At 44.6% G+C, this 27,685-nt stretch overlaps 1 protein-coding gene across 1 annotated transcript; it reads right to left on the bottom strand.

Moving 5' to 3' along the window:
* Positions 1-1,351: 1,351 nt before the first annotated feature.
* Positions 1,352-26,321, bottom strand: LOC138799798 (cystathionine gamma-lyase-like). Its single transcript, XM_069981427.1, has 12 exons — positions 26,110-26,321; positions 19,176-19,257; positions 12,344-12,439; positions 11,196-11,305; positions 10,877-11,008; positions 10,615-10,672; positions 10,063-10,140; positions 5,649-5,801; positions 4,890-5,011; positions 4,153-4,205; positions 2,931-3,069; positions 1,352-1,923 (listed from the first exon to the last, which is right to left on the bottom strand). Exons 1-12 carry the CDS (start codon positions 26,284-26,286, stop codon positions 1,858-1,860), a joined length of 1,266 nt encoding a protein of 421 aa, XP_069837528.1. The 5' UTR covers positions 26,287-26,321; the 3' UTR covers positions 1,352-1,857.
* Positions 26,322-27,685: the final 1,364 nt, after the last annotated feature.

Genomic DNA, 27,685 nt, shown 5'->3' with positions numbered 1-27,685 from the left:
CAGCTGCGAGGAAGGTTTATGATTTTTTATGTTACTCAGAAGTCTTTCTTTTTTAGGATGGGAGGAGTACAAAGTGTCTTTCACGTCATATTTTGAATTAATCAAAAAAAGTGAACTGAGGTATGTTTGATAAGACTGCGTCTATATGGAGACATTCCCAGCTCTGAATCTAGGGGATATCAGCATATACACAGAGTCCTTTATAGCAGGTGCTCTCTGTATAGTGCAGTTACATCCAGTGTCTACAGGGGACTTCTTCTCCAGATATGACCAAGATCACAATGATAATTTTTCGCTATTCAATTCTAGAGTTTGCTGCCCAGCTGCCTTTGGTTTTTCACCTTTTCAACCCACCTTCTCCCAACATCTCATTTTGCTGTCCCCTTAAAATAAAAATGAATACTCACATTAGGGCAGGAAAAAAAAACAGATGGAGGGCACTCACCAATGACTTTTGTGGTTATTTTGTTCGTGCATCACACAACACCGGTAACATGCTGCATTAGACAAAGAGCAACAGGGGCGCTTCACTATGCTACGTCTGTTTCACGCTGACGCGCTTCCTCTGGCTAGAGGAAAATAACCACAAAAGTCATTGGTGAGTGCCGTCCATCTGCTTTTTTTTCCTGCACTTATGTCAATTGAAGCCTACTATATTGGAACAGAGCACCACTAATTGGTTAACTGGTATGTCCATTTGCGGCTGCAGTAAATCAAGCTAATTGCTCACTTTGCCCTATGGTAGCGGCAGTGCCGGGATTCTACTCATTTTGCAATAAAATGAATACTCACCTAGCCCTGTTCCCACTACAAAAAGAGTTTATCATTCTGTCTTGGAATCCTGTTCACACATCTTGATGGCTACAGACCAAATGGTGCATTGCTTTGGTGTTATTGTACCTACAAGGAGTCACCAACAGCAGGGGTCAAAGGGTGAATGGAGGAGTAAAAATAGATTACTGTATCTATCTTAAAGCTAGAGATAATAATACAACATCCATCATTCAGAATAGATTGACGGTCATAATGGAGCCAGGTTTATGACCTCAGCTCGCAGCACACGCATGGGTCTAACAGATTCATAAATCCCTGTATTGCTGTGAGGCCTTAGACCTGCAGTGGGAACAGGAATTGCAGTCATTATAAAACCAGGTAGCCACTTTACAGCCATCTGCATGAAACCTAAGGGACCAATGGTGGATCTTTTGGAACCATCACCATTTACATATAAAGAGCTTTTATAAGACAGAGACCCCCATAATCATGTAATAGAAATACAAATACTGCGGCTGATCCTGCCTTCAGATTACTATGCCATCTTATAAATGAAAAGAATGGAAAAACAAGCAGCCTATGTAAAAATAGCACTGATTTATTAACGTTAGAATATGGACAGGGCAGGGTATGAGGATACCGGATTCAGTCATGTGACCACCACTTACTAAACGGACTTCTCCGCCTTCTCATCCAGGACTTTATAACTTCTCATCAGATACAGTAAGGTTTTTTTCTGTGCAAAAAACAGTAAAGCAGTCTCTGAACCGGACCCAAGGGTGGGATTCTCAAGTATTAGTGGGTGTCATTTAGAATTTAGTCTACATAAGAGTCTGCCAGCAGAATACTGAGTGCAGCTCTGGAGTAAAATACAGTATATGGTAGAAGAGGTGTTTCCACCATTTATGTAGACTTATAAATTAATACAGTGTTTCAGGATCCCAATTCACAGTTGAAGCAGCACCGTGAATAAATTAGATAATAATTACAAGGTGTAGTGTGCCCGGTCTGAGGTGTCTTCAAATATTTTAATAATTTTAAAATACTGGGGAATCGGGTGAGGAATGTTCTTTAGGTGATTATTCAGCAGTTGGACTTCAGATGCTGCAGCAGATCGTCTACCTTGGTCGGGTTTTTAAGGTCTGGGTGCTACAAAGGAAGAAAATAGACAACTGATTATTGCTCATACATACATACACACACACATATATATATATATATATATATATATATATATATATATATATATACTGTATATACACATATACATATACACACACATACACAGATATAAATATATATATATATATATATATATGTTACTGGTAAGCTGTCACAAATCTGTCTACAAATGGGTTTGTCTTCCTTCAGGAGGACATTCTAGTGCGGTTGATAGTCCTCAGTCATGTTTCTTAAAGGGTCAGTGATTGGCTGAGCGGGCTGTCTCTGCCGGAAGTTGAGGCAGGGGCATTCGGCAGGGAGACAGGAGGAACCCAGGGAGCACAGAGAGCATCTGCTTTTTGTTATTTTCTATATACATGCATTGATATATACAATGTTTTCCCTAACCGGATAACGCCTTCAAATCTCTATTAGGGCCCTTGAATACTAAGTAAGAGAGGCTGAATTTACGAGCGGAGTCCGCGCGGCAGATTCCACTCGAAATTCTGCCTGTCCTATTTCTTTAATGGGATTTCTCTTGTGCCTTTGCTCTTTGCTCAAAGAGGAAAGGCGCAAGAGAAAACCCATTGAAGAAATAGGAGAGGCAGAATTTCGAATGGAATCCGCCACACGCACTCCCTTCATAAATTCAGCTTCTTATGATGCAAGCATTGTCTTACTGCCTCCAGTAGATGGCACTAGAGAGCCAGCCTTTTTACCTCTGGGGCTAATTTGAGCTAATTTGCATACTTTGTCTTCCATGGAGCATTGCCTGGCCTATAGGACTCCCTCTGTTCTCCTTAAGGAAAAACAGTACCCCCCTCGAATCAGCAGTAATAGAGTACAGAGACCTGGCTGGATAACCCCTTCTTTGGCAATTAAACATGTCTGTATACTTGCAATAATTGTAAAAAGCACATGGATTTCTGTAGCTACCCTTTCTGGGTAAGGCAGACTCCTATACGGCCAAGCTTAGCACACCTATGAGTACTTACCACAGTCTGCAATGCTTGATCCAGGTCTTCTATAATGTCTTCTGCGTCCTCCAGCCCTATGGAAAGGCGAATGAGGGTGTCGCTGATGTTCAGGAGAGCGCGGTCCTCCTCCGGCACTGAGGCGTGAGTCATGATCGCTCTACACAAGAGGGAACAGACAGAGTATTATACGGACGATAAAAGTGCTGGAAGGAAATGAGCCGCTTACCAGCCCATCTGTCCGCTTCCCTGCACATTATACCATAGTATCTGCTGACAGTCCTGAACTGCTGGCACCGGGATATGGATGTACAGATAGGGATAGGAAATAAACGTGGGTTATAAAACGATTTATAGTGAACATTTCTGTGCAATTCAAGGGTGATTACACATGCTAATAATACATCTGCTTCCATGGCAGTGATTCCCAACCTGTGACTCAACTACTGCAAAACTACAGCTCCTATCATGCCTACAACTTCCATCATACCTAATGGGAATTATGGTCTGCAACAAGGGGAAAGCCATAGATTGGAAGACATTGCTGTTTTGTGCTTATATGTAGACCTTGCATCTACATAATCGGCTGATCGTTGGTTTATGTTTGGACCTAAAATCGTAAGGCGCGCATCACTACGTGTAATAGCAATGTCAGCTGCCAGAACGGTCAGCCAATCACAGGCCGTGGCGGAGCAAAGGAGAGATGACTGGGAGCAGGGAGAGGTAAGGTATCAGGTGTTTGGGCAAGGGTTAAATGGACATCACTAATGATGTCCATGCAGCCCTTACTGCCCGATTATAGGGCCGTCTAATAGGTCCAGTAAACGAGCGCCGATCTAGCAGATCAGTGCTTGTTTACTAAAATGATCGGCCCGTGTAATAGTGCCCTTAGGCCTAATAATCCCATAAAGAAAAAGCTATAAGTTGGTAAGAGCTAGGGGTTAACTACAATAAAACCTTCACACAAAGAAAGCCAGTTAAGATCAATGAGTGCTCATGGGTGAACTTGTGTATACACCCACTAACCCACAGGGAGCTGAGTTAGGATTTGAACCCAGCCTGGGGTCTGTGGAGGCTCGATGGGCCATTTACTACATCACAGCACCAGGGTAATAACTGGTACATGATAAGTTAGTGGCCTTGTTATAGTTAGTTTCTGACACCAAAGCTTTAATATCCTTCAAGACCTGGCCGCCCCTGGTTGGAGATCACTGCCATAGAGATCACTGTCACATATACTCACGGATGCTCGGCCAGACTTTCATATCCTCCAAGACTTTCAGCGAGTGCAAACACCTGAGAAATAACAAACCAGAATTCAGTCTGTTTGCACTATGACTAAAATATGAAACAGAACAGTCAATGTCAAGTATTTCCAGATTAGAAGCTTCAGATTCCGAGATCTGTGAACGACCAGGCGCTTAGTGTTTGCCATTACAACATCAACAGGATAAATATTCCACCTGGCGCCAACCTTGGTGTGGGAAGCAGGTCTAATCCATGCCAAGAGGTGCCGGCAATATTGTAGTATTGTAATCACAAGAGGTGACCACTACTGCTTACCCATATCTAAAGGTAGGGGGTTACTGCTTCTTATCCCTCCCATAATAGATATCAACCCAAAAACCGTGTCTGGTCTTGCAGCCATATTCACACAAAGGGTGGATTCACACTACAGAATCCATGCGGATAAGTTCCGCGGGATTCCGTCGTTCGTATCCGTTCATGGCGGCACGCGTCTCCACCCATGCCATAGACACCATTCTTATCCGCGTGGATTCCATAGTGTGAACCCACCCTTATGCTGCAATACCAGATACAGCCTATAGACAAAAGTGGCGCCATTTCTACATATAACTAAGGGAAAACTTTTCTAATTTTGGACAATGCATGTAAGCCTCTTGCAAAAATAAATGATAAAACATTATATATATATATATATATATATATATATATAGTTAAGAATCTATAATCATTTACCCTCAGGCTCTTGAGGAAGACCTTTGCATGTTCCAACTCGCCTTTAATATAGAAGGTGATCATCCCTGGCACTCCAGTACACTGACGCTTGGTGAGCTCATACTGTGGGTGAGATGGCAGTCCTGGAACAAGAGGATCACTGTGTATATGAGGAGTATAGATGAATACTCATTGGTGGCTCTCAAGGGAGAAACTGGGAAAAATAGTACCCAGTATGGCACCATATGGCAGCGCATAAGTAATGTATTGAAGTGTACCGTCATTTTACTAATCTCATAAAGGAGAAGTCCAGCCATTTTTTTTAAAAACCGCAGTGGCGGGGGGGAATGGAATAAGGGGTATTAACCTCTCCCCGTGCCCTTGATGAGTGGCAGGACCCCCTGCCAGACGGCATTTTCCCCCGAGTTGCTATGATGTCACAATTTGGGGGAAAATGCCTGTGTCGGCTGATCGACTGGACGCTCAGCCAATCTGTGACTAGAGCTGTGTCCTGCCCAAGTCATTGGTGGAGATCGTAGAGCCTGGTGATGGCCCCGAAGCGGTGATCCGAGGCTGAAGAGGCACAGGGAGACTTTCCCCCATGCCCCTGCCTTTTTTTTAAAGAAGTATTCCCAAAATTATAAAGTCTTTAAGTTAAGGAAAAAACTAGGTGATTGGTAAGCGTCCAAGTGGTAGACCCCCCCCCCCCCCCATCTCCAAAAACGGAGGAGAAATGGCCACTGGCCTCAAGGTCTTTTTTAATGCCCCTATAGGGTTTACCTGGAAATAGAACTTTGTCGACACGAGGATCCCGCTCCAGAAACATGGCCACAGCCAGAGCATTATGGAAGTGCTGCCTCATTCTGAGATGTAAGGTCTTCAGTCCGCGGTTGCAGAGGTAGCAATCAAACGGGGATGGGATGGCGCCAAGAGCTGCATTATATAAGAATTGTCAGAGATTCAGGCTGTAATGCAAATATTTGAGATTTCAACATAAGAGTTTTTGAAGGAAAGGAAGCGATGAAACACAAACATGAAGTTCATAGAATCCTCCGACTGAGAAATGCGTTGGACCCTGCAGGGACAGACATCTGACATCAGAAGTGAAGCGCTCGCCTTGATTAAACATTGAAGCAGCAAAATGATCAAACTAGTAACTAGGAGGAAAAAAGTGAATGGCATACAGAATTCTCCATGGAAAAAAAGCTGGAAGAAATCCATAATACACAAAGTAAACACTGTTCAGCGAGCCAATGGGGTGTGTAAAGCCTGAAATTCTTGGGCTGTCTAGTTTAAGTTTAGGCCAACTATTAGTTGGGGTTATACGGGCTTAGAAAAAATGCAGGTATTTTCTTGCAAAAACAGTGCCACCCCTGTCCTCAGGTTGTGTGGTATTACAATTCACCTCCATTCACTTCAATGGAACTGAGCTGCAAAACTACAACCAAACTAATGACAAGGGTTGTCTTGTGTTTGGTAGACCATGTTTTTCTAAGCCTGAATAATCCCTTTAAACTGCACCAGAATCTTACTGGCCCCATAGACTTGTATATACTTTATTATTACTGCCATGTATTGAAAGATATCTATAGGTTTTTAAAACTTTTGTCATGTCATAAGTTTTGAGCAGTGGTGGCTCCATGTGTTGGTTGACTTCCTACCAATTCCTATTCCAAAGCAGCAGAAGAGTTTAGTGCTCTACCCCTCCATTTCTTATAGACATTCCTCATAGATGAGATTCTGGTCATTCACAGTAAGCGTGGGTTCAGACTACAGAATTCGTGGGGATAAATTCTGCCGAATTCCGTCGCTAGAACGCGCTCACATCCGCACGCCTTTCTGCCGGCTCCATAGACACCATTCTATGAGCCAGCTGATTCTGCTATCCGCCCAAAGAGTTGACGTGTCGATTCTTTCGGCGGAATGCGGAATCCGCCCGTGCATAGAATGGTGTCTATGGCACAAACAGAGAGGCGTGTACAGGCAACGGAATTCGCCGGATTTTATCCAAGCAAATTCTGTAGTCTGAACCCACCCTAAGGCTGGGTTCACACTGAGGAATTCTCGTGTATTTTCAGGCAGATCACATGGTAAAATGCGCGTGGAATCCCCCCGTAAAGAATGAACATTGTGAATGTACATTGGCTTTAATGGGCTTTCCACTTATTTGTTCACACAGTGGAATTTCCGCTCTGAATCCCCTTTCTACCCAAAGAATTGACATGTCAATTCTTTGGGAGGAATCCGCTAGAGGAATTCCATAGAAGTCAATGGGGCTTGAATTCTGCTTGAAATTCTGCTTGAATTCTGCTTGCATTCCGCTCAAATTCTGCCAGAGCTGAATAGACAAGGAATTTCAAGCAGAAAACTTTCCCCTACAATTCCTTGAGAATTCCTCAGTGTGAACCTACCCAAAGTTTGAGAAAATTAGTAAGAATCTGTACATTAATCTCTTTGAGTAAAGCACAGGACTCAAGGTCGGACTGGGCCACCGGGGGACCGGGGAAACCCCCGGTGGGCCCCGAGTAGGAGTAGGCCCCGCCCCCCCAGTCAGGGAACACGCAGCGGGGGCCCCCGGGCCCCCCGTGCTCCTGGGGGGCCCACTCAGCCTCCGATTGCCGGCCCGCACCTTCCCTTTTAACTGCAAGCGATCGCAACGATCGCTTCCAGTTAAATCAAGCAGTGTTCCCATTGACAGGGCGAGGGCAGCGTCTTGCTTGCGATCACAAGCGTGCCGGTGCCGCCGCCACCCGGACAGATTGGCAGCTGCTTTTCCCGGCAGTGTCATCCCCACTGAGCTCTGTGCGCGGTCCGGCAGCTGGGACTTCCGGTTCACGTAGCGCATATCGGAAGTCCCAGCCACTGCGGCGCGCGCGAGCTCAGTGTTGATGGTGCTGCCCGGGACCAGGAGCTGCTCATCTGTCCGGGAAGAGAGGAGAAGAGACGCGCGACCGGCGGGGGAGCGTGGTGACAGGTGAGTTGGGTTTTGTTTTTTTTATCATAGGGGGGAGATGGACAACATGGGGGGGCTGGCTATGGGGGAGATGGACAACATGGGGGGGCTGGCTATGGGGGAGATGGACAACATGGGGGGGCTGGCTATGGGGGAGATGGACAACATGGGGGGGCTGGCTATGGGGGAAATGGACAACATGGGGGGGGCTGGCTATGGGGGGAGATGGACAACATGGGGGGGCTGGCTATGGGGGAGATGGACAACATGGGGGGGCTGGCTATGGGGGGAGATGGACAACATGGGGGGGGCTGGCTATGGGGGAGATGGACAACATGGGGGGGACTGGCTATGGGGGAGATGGACAACATGGGGGGCTGGCTATGGGGGAGATGGACAACATGGGGGGGCTGGCTATGGGGGAGATGGACAACATGAGAGGGGCTATGGGGGGAGATGGACAACATAAGGGGGATATCTATATTGAAGGACAACATGAGGGGGCTATATATATGGGGGATGGACAATAAGGGGTGCCATTTATAAGGGGGACAACACAGGGGAGGCCATCTATAATGGGGACAACACAGAGGGGACCATATACTGTAAGGGATATATATATATATATATATATATTTTTTTTTTTTTATTTTTTTTTTTTTACATACATACTAGAGATGAGCGAACCTTTGAGCATGCTGGAGTCCATCCGAACCCGAACGTTCAGCATTTGATTAGCGGTGGCTGCTGAACTTGGATAAAGCCCTAAGGCTATGTGGAAAACATGGATATAGTCATTGGCTGTATCCATGTTTTCCAGACAACCTTAGAGCTTTATCCAAGTTCAGCAGCCTCAGCTAATCAAATGCCGAGAGTTTGGGTTCGGATGGACTCGAACCCGAACCCGGTTCACTCATCTCTAATACATACATAGTGTCAGGGCTGCCTACTAAAGAGGGTGTAAAGGGGCCAATATAGATGTGCAGTGTGTATAGAGATGAGGAGGGTGCCAGAGTGAGGAGCCTAATATATCTGTCTGGCAGATTCTGTGGCTTCGTGGCTCGGAGAAGTTCTCATAATGGCCCAGGGCAGATGGAGAAGAAGATGAAAATGGAAGAACTCTGATCAGAGAAGACGTCCCCTGTGAGTTACCTGATATATTTGCACTGTAATGTATATGGAGTACAGAACCTGTGTACAGCTGCATCCACCTCTATATGACTGGATGAGATGATGGTGATCTGTGTACAGTGAATCTTATTCAGTAGCAGTGTTAGTGTGTTAGTCAGTATGTGGTGGTGTTAGTCAGTATGTGGTGATATTAGTCAGTAGCAGTGGTGGTGTTAGTCAGTATGTGGTGGTAATATTTGTTGCTTGTATTCCGGTACTGTGTTTTATTGGTCTTAGTATACTGGATTTGGTCAGTAACAATATAGTGATGGTATTGGTTGTGGTGTGGCGGTAATATTTCCCCCTTGTATACTGGTATTATTGGTAATATTGGTATACAGGATTTGGTCAGTAACAGTATGGCGGTAATATGTATGTGATAATATTTCCCCCTTGTATACTGGTATTATTGGTAATATCACTCTCAGTATACAGGATTTGGTCAGTAACAGTATGGCGGTAATTGTGGCGGTAATATGTATGATGATAATATTTCCCTCCTATATACTGGTATTATTGGTAAAATCAGTCTCAGTATACAGGATCTGGTCAGTAATAGTATGGCGGTAATATGTGTGGGGATATTTCCTGCCCTGCTGATTAGCAATCATTTGCAACCCTACACTGCCCCATATCACACCGTGTTAATGTACCCTTATTAATGTTACCATAGATAAGTGCGGTGGCTGAAGGGTGGGCCCCAAGAATGATTTCCCCTGGTGGGCCCAAGGCACTCCAGTCCGACAATGACAGGACTCACATAAGAGTTTCTGTCACTTTTTATAGTGATTGGTGTGGGGACCCCCACTAATCAAAACTTATAACATGGCAAATGTTTCCTAAACTTACAGAGATCCTTTAATGGTGAGGTTTAGCCAGTTTTCGTCTCATGCTATAGCAGCTACTTGATTTCAATAGAAACTCAAAAACTTTATGTTAGGGACTATTCCAGATGCAATCAGGTTTTAATCTATGGCTCCCCTAGTGGCGAACTCCGTGAACTTCAGGTATTGGAACACGGTAAGTGCCCAAATGGTTCCACAATTTTAGCAAATAAAAGTCTTCACTCACCGTTCTGGAGGAATTTTAACCTTTCATATAGTTTGTCGCAATTTACAGAAACTAATCCCATCACAACATCACTGTGGCCTGAAACAGCAAGAATTAAATGTTAGTTATTATATTTTCTCACAAAATTACAGCTGTATTTTGCTTTTTTTTTTTTACTTTGTGTGAACATAGCCTTAGGGTATAAAGCCACACACCGTATATGCAGCGTATTTACTGCTGCGATACGCAGCAAATACGCAGCAAACACGCAGCAAATACGCAGCAAATACGCAGCAGATTAGATCTAAATAACTGAACACATCAAATCTGTACCAACAAATCTGCTGCGTATTTGCTGCGTATTTGTTGCGTATCTGCTGTGTATACGGTGTGTGGGTTTGTACCCTAAAAATAAAGACATTCAGATGAGACAGCACCAGAGATATTTGTAGTAGATTTTTTTAAACACTTTTTTTTTTTTCTAAACAAATGGTGGCTCTTACATAGACTGCCCCCTGGTGGACAAAACCAGTATTAGTAGCAGCAGTTTCATACTACAGCAGGCCTATTTACCGTTCATATACTTGGTTGCTGAATACATGCAGATATCCGCTCCCAGAGATAATGGTCGCTAAAGGAAAAAAAAACCAACATATGTTATTGCCAAGGTGCAATAAGTATTCACTGGATCCATTGCACCTTGTCCTTACATGCGATCACAGGTCACTGCCCCCCAAAACACCCCAGCCCCGACGTCATCATTCGATGGATCTGATTCTCTACAAATTATTTTGTCCCTGTTTGTGTCAAACGCAAATGTATCCACAGGAATTACCTGGAAATAGGCGGACATGAAGGTGTTATCCACAGCCAGGAGGACATCTTGATGCTTGTGAACGATATCGGCACAACCTTGTATATCTACAACCGCTAGAGTTGGATTTGTTGGGGTTTCGATCCATACAAGCTAAAGAAAACAAAAAGATACTTAGGCTACAGCTCAATTGAACATAAGCAGAGGCCTCAGGGCATGCCGAAAAGCAGGACACCGCTGCTGTAAAGCATATGCTTGCACATTATTATGGAATGCTGGCCGAGTGCGGCTAGGAGTCCCACAGAACAGTCTTAAGCCACTACATACACACATTACTCACCTTGGTATCAGGAGTGATTGCAGCTTCCAAGGAATCCAGATCAGAGCAGTCTACAAAAGCCACCCTCAGGCCCATCTCCATCGCAACTCTCCGAAAGTATCTGTTTGTGCCTGCCAGGAAAAAACATGTTGGATCATACATTGTCCTGCTACAGAAATGATGACGTCACTGGGGGCAGAATGGTGTTAATCAGTTCTCTGATCCCAGGTTGGCCAGACACCTGATCCTTATTAGCGATGATCGATCAGCGCTGATGTTCAGGTTCGTAAGAACTCGAACCATCGGTATTTGACTTCCACAGTCTTCCCGTTCCATGGGGAAGGTGGAGTCCCACCTGGAAAACAGGAATACAGCCTGGTCCATAGGTTGTATTCCTGTTTTCCAGGCAAGACTTGGTCTGTCTCCACCTTCCCCACGGAATGGGAAAACTGTGGAAGTCAAATACCGATGGTTGGAGTTCTTACGAACCTGAACATCAGCACTGATCGATCTTCTCTAATCCTTATGTGCCAGAAACCTGATGTCTGTGATTCCCAATAGAAATAGGCTTATTTCCTGTAACAAATGATCAGGCTTTATGAAATCTAACAAGTCTGGACCTGGTTTTTCCTCTGAACATCTGCCACTAGGGATAACTATGATCCCCCCCACTAAATGGCCAGTTTGGCTAAAGTTTGTCTACTATACTGATACCTGTATTGCTCCCTGCTTCAAATCACTGCTGGAATCATGTTTCACATGCTGGGCAGCAAATAAAGCGGAGTTGAGGTCTCCATACACTTTACACAAAGGTCGGCCAGACCCACTAACTTTGGTAGGTTCAGCTGACTGTCTATAGAGTATGGTGACCTTCTAACTCTCCATCTATGCAGATATGCTGCAGTCAGAGCTAGCGGCAGCTTATCCCTCCCCTGCCTATAGAGAACACATAAACGCTCGGCCGTGCCAAACATTTATGTGTATGGAGAAATTGGGAGAGATAGCTGCCGGCCGTACCAACATTGATCTCTCTGCTATTGAAATGTTTTGGTCACCTTTCATGAGCAACAAAATAGCAGCTCAGTTTCTTTTGGATGTGTTTATTAATATATCTCTGCCGTTTTAGCACCTACATTTTTGTCTCTTATTCAACATGATTGATTCTTTACCTCCATAGACGTCACTAGTGCAGATGATCTGGTCACCAGCTTTCAGTAGATGGGCGACGTTAAGTGTGGCAGCCAGGCCGGATGCATAGGCCAAACCTGAACAGAGACAACATCAATGGTAACAATGAAACACCACCAAGCACAATACAGCAAAATTACATAAAAAATCATGTTATAAATCTTGCATTTATTATATTATGACCAAGCATCTGAGGTTGGAAATAGTGTTAATCTCTTCTTTATTATAAGGATTGTAAGATTTTACTGCAAAGAAAGCCAAACAGGCATAGAGCTCCCCACAGCAGTCACTGCGGGGAGATGTATTATATGGCGTCCTGTCTAAGCACATAGCACAGGGATACGGTCATAACATAGGGATACACCTGACCCGCCATACGGGTCTGTTCTGGCTCCAAGAGAGGGGGATTCAGCTCCTAGAGGGGGATTTCTATGGCTTAAGGACAAAGTTTGTCTGCATAAAAAAATCCCTTTTAAAGCAAAGACTTAAAATTAAACTAAATTGTATTAATGGAGGATTCCCATGCGAACTGTAAAGAATAAGATGCCCCCTCGGAACCATGTCATTTTTTCCGGGCAGACCTCTAGTCATCAACATATCTAAAAAAAAATTCTACCATCTGGAATAAAGTTCAGACTACAAAGAAAACCTGTGTGTAGTCTGTAACCATGGATACACTGTCTTATCAATCTCATATGTTGACCTTTACGTTGCTTTATTTATACACATGCATTGAAGCAATATAAATATATTATCTTACACAGTAAGGGTACTATTACAGATCAACAGCTGATCTTTGATATAGGTTTGGACCTATAATTGTTGGGAGCCGACCGCGCATCGCTAGGTGTAATAGCAAAGCGAGGCCGGCGGCTGGCTCTACCCATGTTACCAAACTGTTACCGATGTCCTTGCAGCCCTTGCTTAACCCCTTCACGTCAGCCATCTGTATATATACGTTCCTATTGCACATGCCCCGTGCAGTAGGAATGTACATATACGTTCCTGACTGACAGGGGCTTTGTGATGAGAACGGGATCGCTGCAGGGACAGCGATCCCGCTCTCATCTGTGTACAGCACCGGAGATAATGAGGATCAGCTGCGATTCTGCAGCTGACCCCCATTAACCCCTTAGTGACCGCCGAAACGGCGGTCACTAATGGGCCGCTGCCGCCGCTGTATTTCATCTCCCCCCACCGTGAATCCACGGTGGGGGGAGATGAAATAAGTAAAAATCAGACCCCAGATCAGCCCCCTAGTGCCCCAGTCACTAACCCCCCCTCCCGCGGCGGCCATCGGATCCAAGATGGCCGCCGCGATCACTGTGAACAGACTAATGTCTGTTCACAGTGATCAAAAAAGAAAAATGAATGAAAGCCCCATGCTCTCCGCCACCGGAGGTAGCGGAGAGCATGGGGCAGTCATCGGGACCCCCCCTGTGGGGTCCCGGTACAAGCGATCAGCGGTATATACTATATACCGCTGATCGCTTGTGCCATGTGCCGCCGGCACTTTTTATCCCCTGTCACCATGAATGATTGGTGACAGGGGATAAAAAGTGATGTCCCCCCCACCCCCCAAGTCGCCCCCCCACCCCCCCTGTCACCCCCGTCCCCCAGTCACCCCCCCCTTCCCCATATACTCACCTGCTCCTGGAGCTCCTTCCTCTTCCGTGTCCTGGCTGGTTATGAAGTGCGCATGCGCTCCACAACCAGCCAAGCTCTGAAAATTTAAAGTGACAGAGATCAATTTGGTCTCTGTCACTGAACTATGATTACACAGCAGGTTGCCTGTAACCACCCCAGATTGTCCGTAACCACCCCAGATTGTCCGTAACCACCCCAGATGGTCCGTAACCACCCCAGATTGTCCGTAACCACCCCACGTTGCCTGTAACCACCCTAGATTGTCTGTAACCACAGCAGGTTGCCCGTAACCACCCCAGATTGTCCGTAACCACCCCAGATTGTCCGCAACCACCCCAGATTGTCCGCAACCACCCCAGATTGTCCGCAACCACCCCAGATTGTCCGTAACCACAGCAGGTTGCCTGTAACCATACCAGATTGTCTGTAACCACAGCAGGTTGTCCGTATTCACCCCACGTTGCCCGTAACCACCCCAGGTTGCCTCTAACCACCCCAGGTTGCCTCTAACCACACCAGGTTGCCTGTAACCACCCCAGGTTGTCGTAACCACAGCAGGTTGCCTGTGACCACCCCATGTTGACCGTATCCACCCCAGATTATCCGTAACCACCCCAGATTACCCGTAACCACCTCAGACTGCCCGTAACCACCCCAGATTACCCATAACCACCCCAGACTGCCCGTAACCACCTCAGACTGCCCGTAACCACCTCAGACTGCCCGTAACCACCTCAGACTGCCCGTAACCACCTCAGACTGCCCGTAACCACCTCTAGATTACCCGGAACCACCCCAGACTGTCCGTAACCACCCCACATTACCTGTAATCTAATTTTTTTTATTGTATTTTAGTAACTGCGCTATTCTAATAACTGTTACTAGCTGCGGTTTTGCTCCAGCAAATTGGCACTCCTTCCCTTCTGAGCCCTGCTGTGTGCCCATACAGTGGTTTATGCCCACATATGGGGTACCGTTGTACTCAGGAGAACCTGCGTTACAGATTTTGGGGTACATTTTTTCTCCTGTTCCTTGTGAAATTTAGAAATTTCAAACTAAACCAACTTATTTTTGGAAAAATTCAAGTTTTTCATTTTTACTGGCCAATTTTTAATACTTTCCTCTAATACCTGTGGGGCCAAAATGCTCATCCTACCCCAAGATGAATTCTTTGAGGGGTGTACTTTCCGAAATGGGGTGACTTTTGGGGGGATTCTATTCTGTAGACATTACAGGGGCTCTGCAAACGCACCTGGTGCTCAGAAACTTCTTCAGAAAAATCTGCAGAGAAAATGCTAATTGGCGCTCCTTCCATTCTGAGCCCCGCTGTGTGCCCATACAGTGGTTTATGCCCACATATGGGGTACCGTTCTACTCAGGAGAACCTGCGTTACAGATTTTGGGGTGAATTTTCTCTCCTGTTCCTCGTGAAATTGAGAAATTTCAAACTAAAGGAACATATTATTGGAAAAATTTGATTTTTCATTTTTACTGTCTACTTTTGAATACTTTCCTCTAATACCTGTGGGGTCAAAATGCTCACCACACCCCAAGATGAATTCTTTGAGGGGTGTACTTTCCAAAATGAGGTGACTTATGGCGAGATTTTACTCCGTTGGCACTACAGGGGCACTGCAAACCCACCTGGCGCTCAGAAACTTCTTCAGCAAAATCTGCATTGAAAAAGCTAATTGGCGCTCCTTCCCTTCTGAGCCCTGCTGTGTGCCCATACAGTGGTTTATACCGACATATGAGGTACCTTTTTACTCAGGAGAACCTGCGTTACAAATTTTGGGGTACTTTTTTTCTCTTGTTCCTTGTGAAATTGAGAAATTTCAAACTAAAGGAACATATTATTGGAAAAATTCGAGTTTTTCATTTTTACTGTCTACTTTTGAATACTTTCCTCTAATACCTGTGGGGTCAAAATGCTCACCACACCCCAAAATGAATTCTTTGAGGGGTGCACTTTCCAAAATGGGGTGACTTATGGCGAGATTTTACTCCGCTGGCACAACAGGGGCTCTGCAAACACACCTGGCGCTCAGAAACTTTTTCAGCAAAATCTGCATTGAAAAAGCTAATTGGCGCTCCTTTCCTTCTGAGCCCTCCTGTGTGCCCATGCAGTGGTTTATGCTCACATATGAGGTACCTTTTTACTCAGGAGAACCTGCGTTACAAATTTTGGGGTACTTTTTTTCTCTTTTTCCTCGTGAAATTGAAAAATTTCAAACTAAACGAACATATTATTGGAAAAAATTTGAGTTTTTCATTTTTACTGTCTAATTTTGAATACTTTCCTCTAACACCTGTGGGGTCAAATTGCTCATCCTACCCGAAGATGAATTCTTTGAGGGGTGTACTTTCCAAAATGAGGTGACTTATGGGGTTTTTTCTCTCTGCTGACACTACAGGGGCACTGCAAATGCACTTGGCGCTCGGAAACTTCTTCAGCAAAATCTGCAATGGAAAAGCTAATTGGCGCTCCTTCCCTTCTGAGCCCCGCTGTGTGCCCATGCAGTGGTTTACGCCCACATATGGGGTACCGTAGTACTCAAGAGAACCCGTGTTACAAATTTTGGGGTGCTTTTTCTCTCATGTTCCTTTTGAAAATGAGAAACTTTAATCTAAATGTATATATTATTGGAAAATTTTAATTTTGCATTTTTTTACGGCCTAATGGTGAATACTTTCCTCTAGCCCCTGTAGGGTTAAAATGCTCATTATACCCCTAGATTAATTCTTTAAGGTGTCTAGTTTCCAAAATGGGGTCACTTATGGGGGTTTCCAGTATACAAATCTCCTAAATCAACTTAAAATAAGAACTGGTCCCTTAAAAAATCAGTTTTGGAAACTTTCACGAAAATGTGTTAATTTGCTGATAAATTTCTAAGCCCCGTAACACCCTAAGGGTATAAACCCACACACCGTATACACAGCGTATTTACTGCTGCGATACGCAGCGAATACGCAGCGAAAACGCAACAAATACGCAGCAAAAACGCAGCAGATTAGATCTAAATAACTGAACTCAGCATTAAATCTTCACCATCAAACTGCTGCGTATTTGCTGCGTATTTGTTGCGTATTTGTTGCGTATTTGCTGCGTATACGGTGTGTGGGTTTGTACCCTAAAAAAGTAAAATATGTTTATGAAATGAAGCCAGAATAAAGAGGACATATTGGTAATGTGACTTAGTAACTAATTTATGTAATACAACTTTCTTTTTTTAGAAGCAGAGAATTTCAAAGTTCATAAAATGCTAATTTTTTCAATTTTTCATGATATTTTGATGTTTTTCACAAAAAACACACAAAGTAGTGACCAAATTTTGCCACTAATATAAAGTGCCATATGTGACGAAAAACCAATCTCAGAATCGCTAGCATACGTTAAAGCATCACTGAGCTATAAGCGCATAAAGTGAGATAGGTCAGATTTTGAAAAATGAGCCTGGTCTTTTAGGTGCAAATAGGCTTGGTCTTGAAGGGGTTAAACTGTATACATTACCTATCCAGGCTGCAGGGCCTCTCTTGCACTTTGCTTCTCCCTGGGTCCTACAGGCTCCAGCTTCAGCTTCAGAGCGGCCTGTCTCAGCTGACAGGCCGCTCAGCCAATCACAGGCCGGGACCGCCGCGGCCAGTGATTGGCTGAGCGGCCTGTCAGCTAAGACAAGCCACTCTGAAGCTGGAGCGTGTAGGACCCAGGGAGAAGCAAAGCGCAAGAGGGGCCCTGCAGCCTGGATAGGTAATGTATACAGTTTAAGCAAGGGCTGCAAGGACATCGCTATCAATGTCCATGCAGCCCTTGTTGAACGATTATTAGGCCGTGTAATAGGCCCAGTAAATGAGCGCAGATCGGCACTCGTTTACAGTTATTATCGGGCCCCCATCGGCCCGTGTAATACCACCCTAACACATATGCCTATTTAGGTAACCAGCCCTGACAATTAGAGCCAGTTCACACAGAGTAAAACTGGTGGAAATCACGCAAGCCCTCCCATAGACTGCCAGTATGACATAGGCTGACCGGATTCAATTCCGCCAGTTTTACTCAGTGTGAACTGGCCCTTAATGGGGTAATCCAGCGCTACAAAAACATGGCCACTTTTCCCTCTCTTGTCTCCAGTTCAGGTGTGGTTTGCATTTAAGCTTCATTCACTTCAATGGAACTGAGTTTGAAACCCCACCCAATTTGGAGACAAGAGAGGGGGAAAAGTTACCATGTTTTTGTAGCGCTGGATAACTCCTTTAAGGAGAAGATGACTGCTCACTAGAGATGAGCGTGACTCAAGCATGCGTCTGTTTAGTATTTGAATACCGGTGAAAAAGTTGCATGCCTCCCTACGGAGTTTGGGGAAACATGGATACAGACATAGGCCATAGGCTGTATCCATGTTTTCCAGGACTCCCTAAGGCAGCATCTAACTTCTTCAGCCACTGGTAATTAAATGTCAAGGGATCGCAATCCAAGATGTTCGAGACGTACTCATCTGTGCTGTTCATATGTCCTGAACACAGTTAGGATCCGTCTCTGTAATACAAGTATATTGTCCTATTCAATAGATGAAAAACCTGAAGCTCTTTGTCCTTGACCAGGTGACAAACTATAATAACCTACATATCCTGCAATTATTGCCTTACAGAAGTGGTATTTATACAGGGCAAGGTCCAGAGCAATGGATTAAAACATTGGGTGTGTGCACAGATATCAGTATTTAAAAAAGCCATATGAAAGGCAACAAGCCTATATGTATGCGAAATTAGTAAAAGAAAAAAAAAATCATTATAGATTACGGGAGATGTAAGGGCTATGGTAAAAAGAAAAAAGTCAACCTATGGCAATGTTCACACAGCGTCAAAATGACGGCCATTATTACTGGACAGCGGTCATTTAACGGCCAAAGACATGTTATTGTATAACAACGACCGTAATTATATGACGTCCGTCCAATAAAAACGGTTTGTCCTCGAGATTGTTAATGTAAGTTAATGTAAACCTGCCTGGGATAAACATATATCTATCTGAAGATAATAATAAGGGAAATATTATAAGGACTGACTGGATAGATGGGGGGGGCTTTTTCTGCAGATAATCTTCTAAAAGACAATTTAAAAGAATCACAAGTTGAAAAAAGATTGACCCATTAGGATTTTGAATCTTACAGTATTTGGCACCATCAAGGGCGGCGACAGCTTTCTCCAGACAGTTCCTTGTTGGGTTCCCACTGCGGCTGTACTCGTAACCCTAAAAAAAATATATATATATATTTAAAAAAAAGTAAAAATAAGTAAATATAATATAAAAAATGGGAAGAATTCCAGACTTTTATTAGACACTTCAACAACACATGAGGCTACTTGGCACCATACATTAAAGGAAAAGTCTCACAGAAAAAAAAAGGAAGCCAGGGGCGTGTGGGAACATAATAAACTATACTTACCTATCCTCATGCCCCATAGCGACACTCCCAGGTCCCACTGATAGCCACCGGTGATCCTGCAGCTCTTACAGGGGTAATATCACGTACCTAGGTGATCGATTGCCCTCTCAGCCAATCAGTGACTAGGGTGGGACACTGCCCCAGTCACTGATTGGCTGAGCAGGAAATCGCTCAGCCAGGCCATGACACTGCAGCTGGAAGAGCTGTGTACGTGCCTAAATTCCAGCTGAAAATGACAGCTGTCAGCAGGACCCAGGAGCGGCACTACGGAGGCACGGGGACTGGTAAGTATACCATGTTTATTATGTTTCAGCGCTGCCTTCCATGAGACTTTTCTTTTAAATAGAGACAACAACTGGCTTTATGCTTTCTTAATCATTCAGGGTCCCAGCAGGCAGACTCCAACCTGTCCATGGCGGCCCTACTTGCACTTTCCACATGTGAATAAGAGGCGGGCACTGCCAGGTTTTGTGAAAAACAATTTCATAAAAGTTCAATATTAAGCTGAATGTCTCCAGTTAATCATTGCATAAAGGGTAATGAAAGGCTTTACTGCTGCGTGTAGCTATGAGAGCCAGGATATAACCTTTTAATAAATTACCAACGTCTATAGATTTCACAGTACAGGCATCTCACAACCACGACCTATGTCCAGATGCCTTAATAATTATAGAAGAAGCGTCCTGTGATCTAGTAGAACTGGTCTGGTCCTGTATTACAAGGCCATTTGAATGAACACTGTGTTATAATACTTGTGCTGTGACATGCAGTATGCTATTGATAGCCAACAAATCCAGCGAAAATCTTTTTCTTTCAAATCAACTGGTTTCAGAAAGTTTTACAGATTAGTAATTTACTTCTATTTAAAAATGTCAAGTCTTCCCATACTTATCAGCTGCTGTATGTCCTGCAGGAAGTGTTGTATTCTCTCCAGTCTCTCTGCTGCCACCTCTGTCCATGTCAGGATCTGTCCAGAGCAGGAAAGGGTTTTTTATGGTTGATTTGCTGCTGCTCTGGACAGTTCCAGTCTGGGACAGAGAGCACTGTGTCAGACTGGAAACAAAACACCACTTCCTTCAGGACATACAGCAGCTGATAAGTATGGGAAGAGATTTTTAAATCTATATAACTTTCTAAATCCAGTTGATTTTAAAGAAAAAGATTTTCGCTGGATAATCCCTTGAAAGTATCCAGAGCTGCAACAACAGGCAGATCACCAGAGAGGCTGTCATTAAGGAAGGGGCTGTCTTGTTGAGACAGCTCCTAGGTCAGAGGTGTCACACTCATGGCCCTCTAGCAACAAAACTTTAATTCCCATCAAGCCTGGACAGCCAAAGCCAAACTAATGGCCCTATTCCACGGAACGATTATCGTTCGTTTTCGGACGATATCGACCGCTACGGACGATAATCGTTCCGTGGAATAGAGTGCAACGATCAGCCGACATCGTTCATGTCGGCTGATCGTTGCAGTCGCTTGTTTTTCAACATGTTGAAAAACAAGCGACTGATATAGCAGCGATCTGCTGCCGTCGCTCCGTTGAATAGGAGCATCGGCAGCAGACGCTGCTATATCCTATGGGCTGCCCGGACGATCAGCGATCCCCCGGGCAGCCCCCCCCCGCAGCTCCCCGCCGCCCCTCCCGCACTCACCCGCTCGCTGCAGCCGCGTTGAATAGCGGCGGCAGCGAGCGGGGAACGAGGAGCAAACGAGCGCTAATAGCGCTCGTTTGCTCCTCTAAAACGACCCGTGGAATAGGGCCATTAGCTGTGTAGAAATCTTATCCACACACTGCTTTAAAAAGTTTTCTACAGAAAGCTGGTGTATAAGAGTCGCAATTTTGTGCGCAGTATTGCTGAATTGCCATCAGATCCATTATAACATTATACATGTGGAGAGATTGCGTGGAACTGTCCTTGCAGCTTGGTAATATCAGAAGTTCTGGCAGAGATGATGACCCCAGTAGAGTACAGAAACACATGTATTTACCAGGGGGTCACCATGATATCACATGACCCCACTACAGGAAAGAATTCTAGGAACTTTCAAATAGAAAGGAACAACTAAATGAGGTTATACTAACTGAGTTATTTGAAATGTCTGACTAGCTGCGAAATGAATAACTTGTGGGATTGCTTCTTTAAGGGTAGTAGCACTTCTGCAGAGGCAAATTTCATGCGAATTAAGCAAAAAAAATCTTTGTACAAAATTTTTGCCAGGTCTTTGCTGCTACACGGACAGCTCAGATGTGCTAGAATTTCTACCATGATGTGCGCCTCTAAATAAATCTGGTGTGGCCTTGTGCTGCCAGGTAATTGGTAAATACCATTGTGAGAGTCAGATTTGTTGCAGCTTTTCATTATAGACTTTCAACGTAGCAGGGATGGAATCTATAGCAGAAAAAATTCTGTCATGTGTGAACTTGTCCTTAAAACCTTGTTTCACCCTGCTGAATATACTCATGTAATGTAACAGGAACCAGGATCACAGTACAGGGCAGGAAGTTAAACTTTGACTTGTTAGAACCTTGGGCGAATTTCCAAGTGAAGATTAACCCAGCAGTCTACTATGAGAGCAGAAATAGTCTTATACAAGCACCAGGCGCTGAGAGGTTATAAAAACCGGCCATGTGACCTCTCTGTGGCCAATCACTGTGCTGCTTTCATTTTATCAGCTCTTCTGGTAAAAATGAAAGCTGTGCTGCGATTGGTTGCTATGGAGACGTGGCCTATTGATCTCTTTTGATACATGAGGCCTGATACTGAAGTCATTTAATAGTCAAGTAAATAACATGTTTAATAATGTGGCCTATGGGCCCTATTACATGGAAAGATTATCGGGAGAAAAATCGTTATATCATTCAAATTTAAGCGATAATTGTTCACAAATTTTTCGGTGTATGTCCACAACGTAATTACGATCATTCATATAAAGGAGTATATGAACCATCATAATTGCGATTGTAACTAACAACTATTGTTCCCTGTACTATGGTGAATGATTACAGGTCGCTCCCATTTATCGGTGGAATCAAAATATTGCTTCATCAAATAGGACCCTACTACACGGCCCGATGACTTCCTGTAAGAGAGCGTTCATCTCCAAGATCAATGCTCGCTTAGGGTCCTATTCCACGGGCCGATGGGGGCAGGGCCGGACTGGGACTAAAATTCAGCCCTGGCACTCAAACTCTAGCAGCCCACATAGCGTATCCTCCCTGATATATTATAGATAACAGTATACTTTATACGCTGTAATGAATTCTGCTTCAATTCGCCATGTTCCTCACAACTTCCTTAAATATGTGAACCCCATCATCAACGCATAAAAATTAAGACACAACATAATCTGATTTGGATTTGATGTTGCATATTTATGTATTACAGCAGCATTAAATCCACTGTGGATTAGGTATGTACGTGCCCTTAAAGGGAATCTGTGAAGTCTATACCAGGTGCGGGGGAAATACAGTATAAGTGACAGGACCTTTAGTCCATTGTAAACTTTTATAATCCTCCTTTTCATTACCAGCTAAAGTGTCAAAGAGGAGGAGCCAATCCACAGCTGCAACTCCTGCCCCGCCCCTCCCTGCTCTAACTGAATGACATACATGGTGAGGCTGTGGCTGTTGCTGTGACACTACAGCTGGTAATGAAAAGAATTATTATAAATGGAGTGACTATAGTGCAATTTCATCCAGTGACTCACCGGAGGCGTCTTCTCTGCATGAATTGCTAATGGTATTTTTGCAGAAGTTGGTTGCTTTTTCTTGCTTGGCTATCATGAAGACTTCTCCGTGACTTCTTTCTGCAGGATCTACCGGACAAAGATTTTAGGCTCCTTACTCCAGCATCATCCACATCTATATTCAAACTCTCCAAGAGTATTGCTTTACACAGTAACCTTTGCTTCCTTTGTGCCCCCATATAACCAGTTAATCTCAGTTTGTGCTTCCAAATAGTAGTCCTCCCCTTTGTAACATCCCCATATAGAATCAGCCCCCTCCCTTTGTAACATCCTTATAAAATCGTATTAAGCATGCTTGCAGCATTTCCATAAAGAATCAGCCCCCCCCCCCCCCCCCCCCGGTAACATAGTCGTATAGAATAGTCCCCCCCCCCCCTTGTATCATCTCCATAAAGAATTATCCCCCCCCCTCTTGTAACATAGTCATATAGAATAGTCCCCCACACCTTTGTATCATCTCCATAAAGAATCAGCTCCCCCCCCGTAACATAGTCGTATAGAATAGTCCCCCCCCTTTGTATCATCTCCATAAAGAATCAGCCCCCCTCTTATAGAATATCCCCCCCACACCTTTGTATCATCTCCATAAATAGGCCCCTCTTTTGTAACATCTGCATATAGAATAGCAACCCCCCCCCCTTTTGTAACATCCCCTCCCCCCCAAAAAAGTCCCCCTACTTTATAATATTCCCATATAGAATAGTTCCCCTCCCTTTGCAACGTCCCTATATAGAAAATTCCCCCCTCCTTTAGTAATAGCCTCCCCCCTTTGCTACATCGCCATATAAAAAATATATAACATCCCCATTTGCCACCCCCTTTGTTGTCCAGCCCCCGTGTGAAACAAAGACAAAACAAAAAAAGCGCATATTCACCTGTCACATCGTTCCCAGCAGCAGCGGCGTCTTCTTACTCCTCCTGTTCCAGCTCCCGGCAGCTTCTTCTCCTCTGCCCTCCAGGATCCTCTGCGGCGCGTCCAGGAAGTGACGTCAGCTGCCAGGGATTGGCTGTAGTAGACGTGCCTGCGTGCGGCACGTCTACTACACAGGATTTTAAAGGGGCAGAGCAACCCCTCAGTCAGTGCGGGGGCTGCGGGGACTGACATGGGGGCTGGCAGAGCGGCTGAGTGAACAGCGCGGCAGCCGGCCGCGCTGTTCACGGCCGCTGCAGAGGGCCGCCAGTCCAATTATGCAGCAGGACTGGCAGCCCACGGATTGGTGACCCTGGCGGCCCAGCGGGCGTTTGCCCGGTCCGCCAGATTACCAATCCGGGCATGGATGGGGGCCCGATCAATAAAGTAAGCTAGCGCCAATCTGCTAGATCGGCGCACGTTTACTGGGCCTATTACACGGCTCGATAATACGTTATACATATACATATAATACATATGTTGCAGGGCTTCTCCTGCGCTCCTTCTTTCTCACAGCAGCAGTTTCGGAGCGGCCTGTCTGAGCTGACAGACGGCTCAGCCAATCACTGGCCACGGCGGTCCTGGCAAGTGATTGGCTGAGCAGTCTGTCAGCTTAGACAGGCCGCACCAAAGCTGCTGCTGCGTGCGGGACCGGGAGGAAGAAGAAGCGCAGGAGAATACCTGCAATATGATTAGGTAATGTATGGTGCTTGTGAAATTGTCGGTCGTCTGCCGTGCATCGCTATTCCACGCAGCGATGTGCGGTCGGTGCCAAATGATTTTAGGTTTGAACCTAAATAAAAGATCAGCCGATGACACGATCATTGTTTCTATTCCACTGAGTGATAATCGGGCCGATTCGGTCGATTATCGCTCCGTGGAATAGGCCCCTTCCTGAGCCCACACAATGCCTGATAATTGGGCAGCAAGGGCTGCACGGACATTGTTAGCAACATTTTTATGCAAAAACAGCACCTCTCCTGTCCTCATGTTGTGTCTGGTACTACAGTTCAGCTCCATTCACTTCACTGCAGCTGAGCTGCAAAACCACTCGCAGACAGGACATAAGTGGCACTGTTTCTGGCAGCCATGTTTTTCTAAGCCTGAACAACCCCTTTAAGTTACACATATACAAAAACTTGTGACCAACAGCTCTCCCTCCCCCGCATACACCATTCACACTCACTACTAAATGTGGTAAAAACAAGCATCTGCATCCTGAGCTGCACTCCCACCACACACGCTGTTCCTAGAAAGTGCTGATATCCAGTGACTAGGCAGAAAAGAGTGGAGTCTCATGTAACATTACATCATGTATGTCCCTCCATGTAAACAGCAGCAACATCAGTGACTACAAAGCTGCGGAACCTGCTGGTGAACTCTATTGTATACTGTGACCATGCACAAAGAGGGACCGGAACAAAGGAGGTGACAATGCTGGAAGCTGCTGCAGAACTTCTTCATTTCACCTTATGTCAGCCTTTGTAATGTATAAAATTATAATGTAACATTATAAGTTATAAAAATTCATTGTGAATAGAGACGAGATGGAAATTTCTGTGCAAGTTGTTCAGAATCTGAAGAGTGCATGGCTATAGGATCTGGTAATGTATTGTTATATCTATAGGTGCATAAGTATAGCAAAAATATAGCACTGCAGCACTCCGGTAAAGGTGAAAAAACGATGAGAAGTTTATTAAAGCATCACACAGTATAACAGCGACGTTTCGGTCGTACAATTCCGACCATTTTCAAGCTAGTGATCACACCACACTCTAGTGAGTTATATACATGTGTCTATACATCAGCATAGGTATAGATATATCTATATAGAATTGGGTAGGGTCCGTATATATCTATAGGTGCATGGATATACAATCCTGTAGTATATACTGTTATATCTATGAGTACACGGATATAGAAACCGGTAGTGTACGATATATCTATGGGTGAATAGATATAAGACTCCTATAGTAATTTGCATTGTCATGAGACTTACCGCATGCTCTCCTGGACCATGCTGCTTGAAGGTGGTGGATAGGGAGATGGGGGGCACCACCGCCATAGACTTCCATTGCTCAGGTTCCTGCCCTGTGTGGATAGCCTCAGTGGCAAAGTGCTTGAAAGCCTCCAGGTAGCCCTGTGTGGCACATTGCTTGTTGTGCTGATGCTCCATGATGCTGGATGTGACAGTGTGATGTGTGCTTACCCTTCCTTATGTGTAGTTCCCATTCCCCGGCTGTAGACCATTGGTTGAGCCTGGAGGCGTTGTCTTCATCATCACTAGAGGGGGAGGTGTAGACCGCCCATTTTTCCTTTGATGTCATCAGCAGCTTCAGAGAGAACAGTGTGCAGAGTCTGCTGGAGCCAAAACAAATAACCTACTGTACATAACAGATACAATGTTGCAATAAGTGCACAAAAGCGTATAAGATACACAAGGTATACAATGATCCATTATCATAGGTGCGCAATGTGTATATAGAATAGATGAGTGCAGAATGAATGTACATGGATTTCGAGGCAGAAATGTTTCTAAGATAAGTGTGATTTACACGCCAATGTTAGAGGTTTCTCCCGTAATTTTATCTTTTTTTTTTTTTGTAGAATGCAGCGCACTACTAATACAAGCAGAATACAAACGTCTCTTGTTTATAAACCATCAATAATTACACGGGCAAACGACGCGGCATGTGCACTATAGAGCGTGTTATAAGTGATCTCACTGTAATTCATTGGGCAACACAAAATTGATGTAACGTGCATTTTGAATTTATTATGCATGTATTATGCTTCAAAATACATGTGAAAATACACTATGTAATTTCCAGGTGTTTTAAATATTTATTATTATTATTATTATTATTATTTATTTATTTTATTTTATTTTTTTATGCATATTGTAAGTATTCAGTATTCAGCCGATTTACAAAGAGATCGGTGGTGAAATAATGTCTGATCTTAAGGCCCTATTACACAAAATGATTATCAGCCGTATTTGGCTGGTATCGGATGTAATAGGAGGCATCGATCAGCCGACATGAACGATGTTGAAAGACAAATGACTAACATAGCAGCGATATGCTGCCGTCACTCCGTTGAACAGGATCGGCGGAGGCAGACCGCTGATATCTTCTATGGGCTGCCGGGACGATCTAGTGATCACCCGGGTCCCGCAGCCCCCCTGCTCTTACCCGCTCGCTGCCGACACGTTTTAATAGCGCCAGCAGTGAGCGGGGAACGAGGAGCAAGCGAGAGCTGAAAGCGCTCATTTGCTTCTCTCCGTTGCCCTGTGTAATAGGGGCTTTACTCTATGGCCTTATTTCACATATGTTGCGCTTGTCATAGATTCTGCTCCAACTGCATCAGATATGATGACAAACCCTATCCCATGCATATGAATTGGGTATCAACAACCCTGTTTATATGCAAAGGAACTTTTTGGGCACCACCACAGGACACAATGTTGCTCCCTTTCTGTGGATTTTACTCATAAAAGCAGATAATTCAATGACAATAGGGCCAATGTTGTCCATAGACGGGAGCCCCTAAGTAGTGGAGGCTCGGAGGCATTT

This window comes from Dendropsophus ebraccatus, chromosome 8 (assembly GCF_027789765.1).
Source record: "Dendropsophus ebraccatus isolate aDenEbr1 chromosome 8, aDenEbr1.pat, whole genome shotgun sequence".
Classification (NCBI taxonomy): Eukaryota; Metazoa; Chordata; class Amphibia; order Anura; family Hylidae; genus Dendropsophus; species Dendropsophus ebraccatus.
The sequence above is the reverse complement of the archived record's forward strand: the minus strand, read 5'-3'. Positions and strand labels throughout refer to the sequence as shown.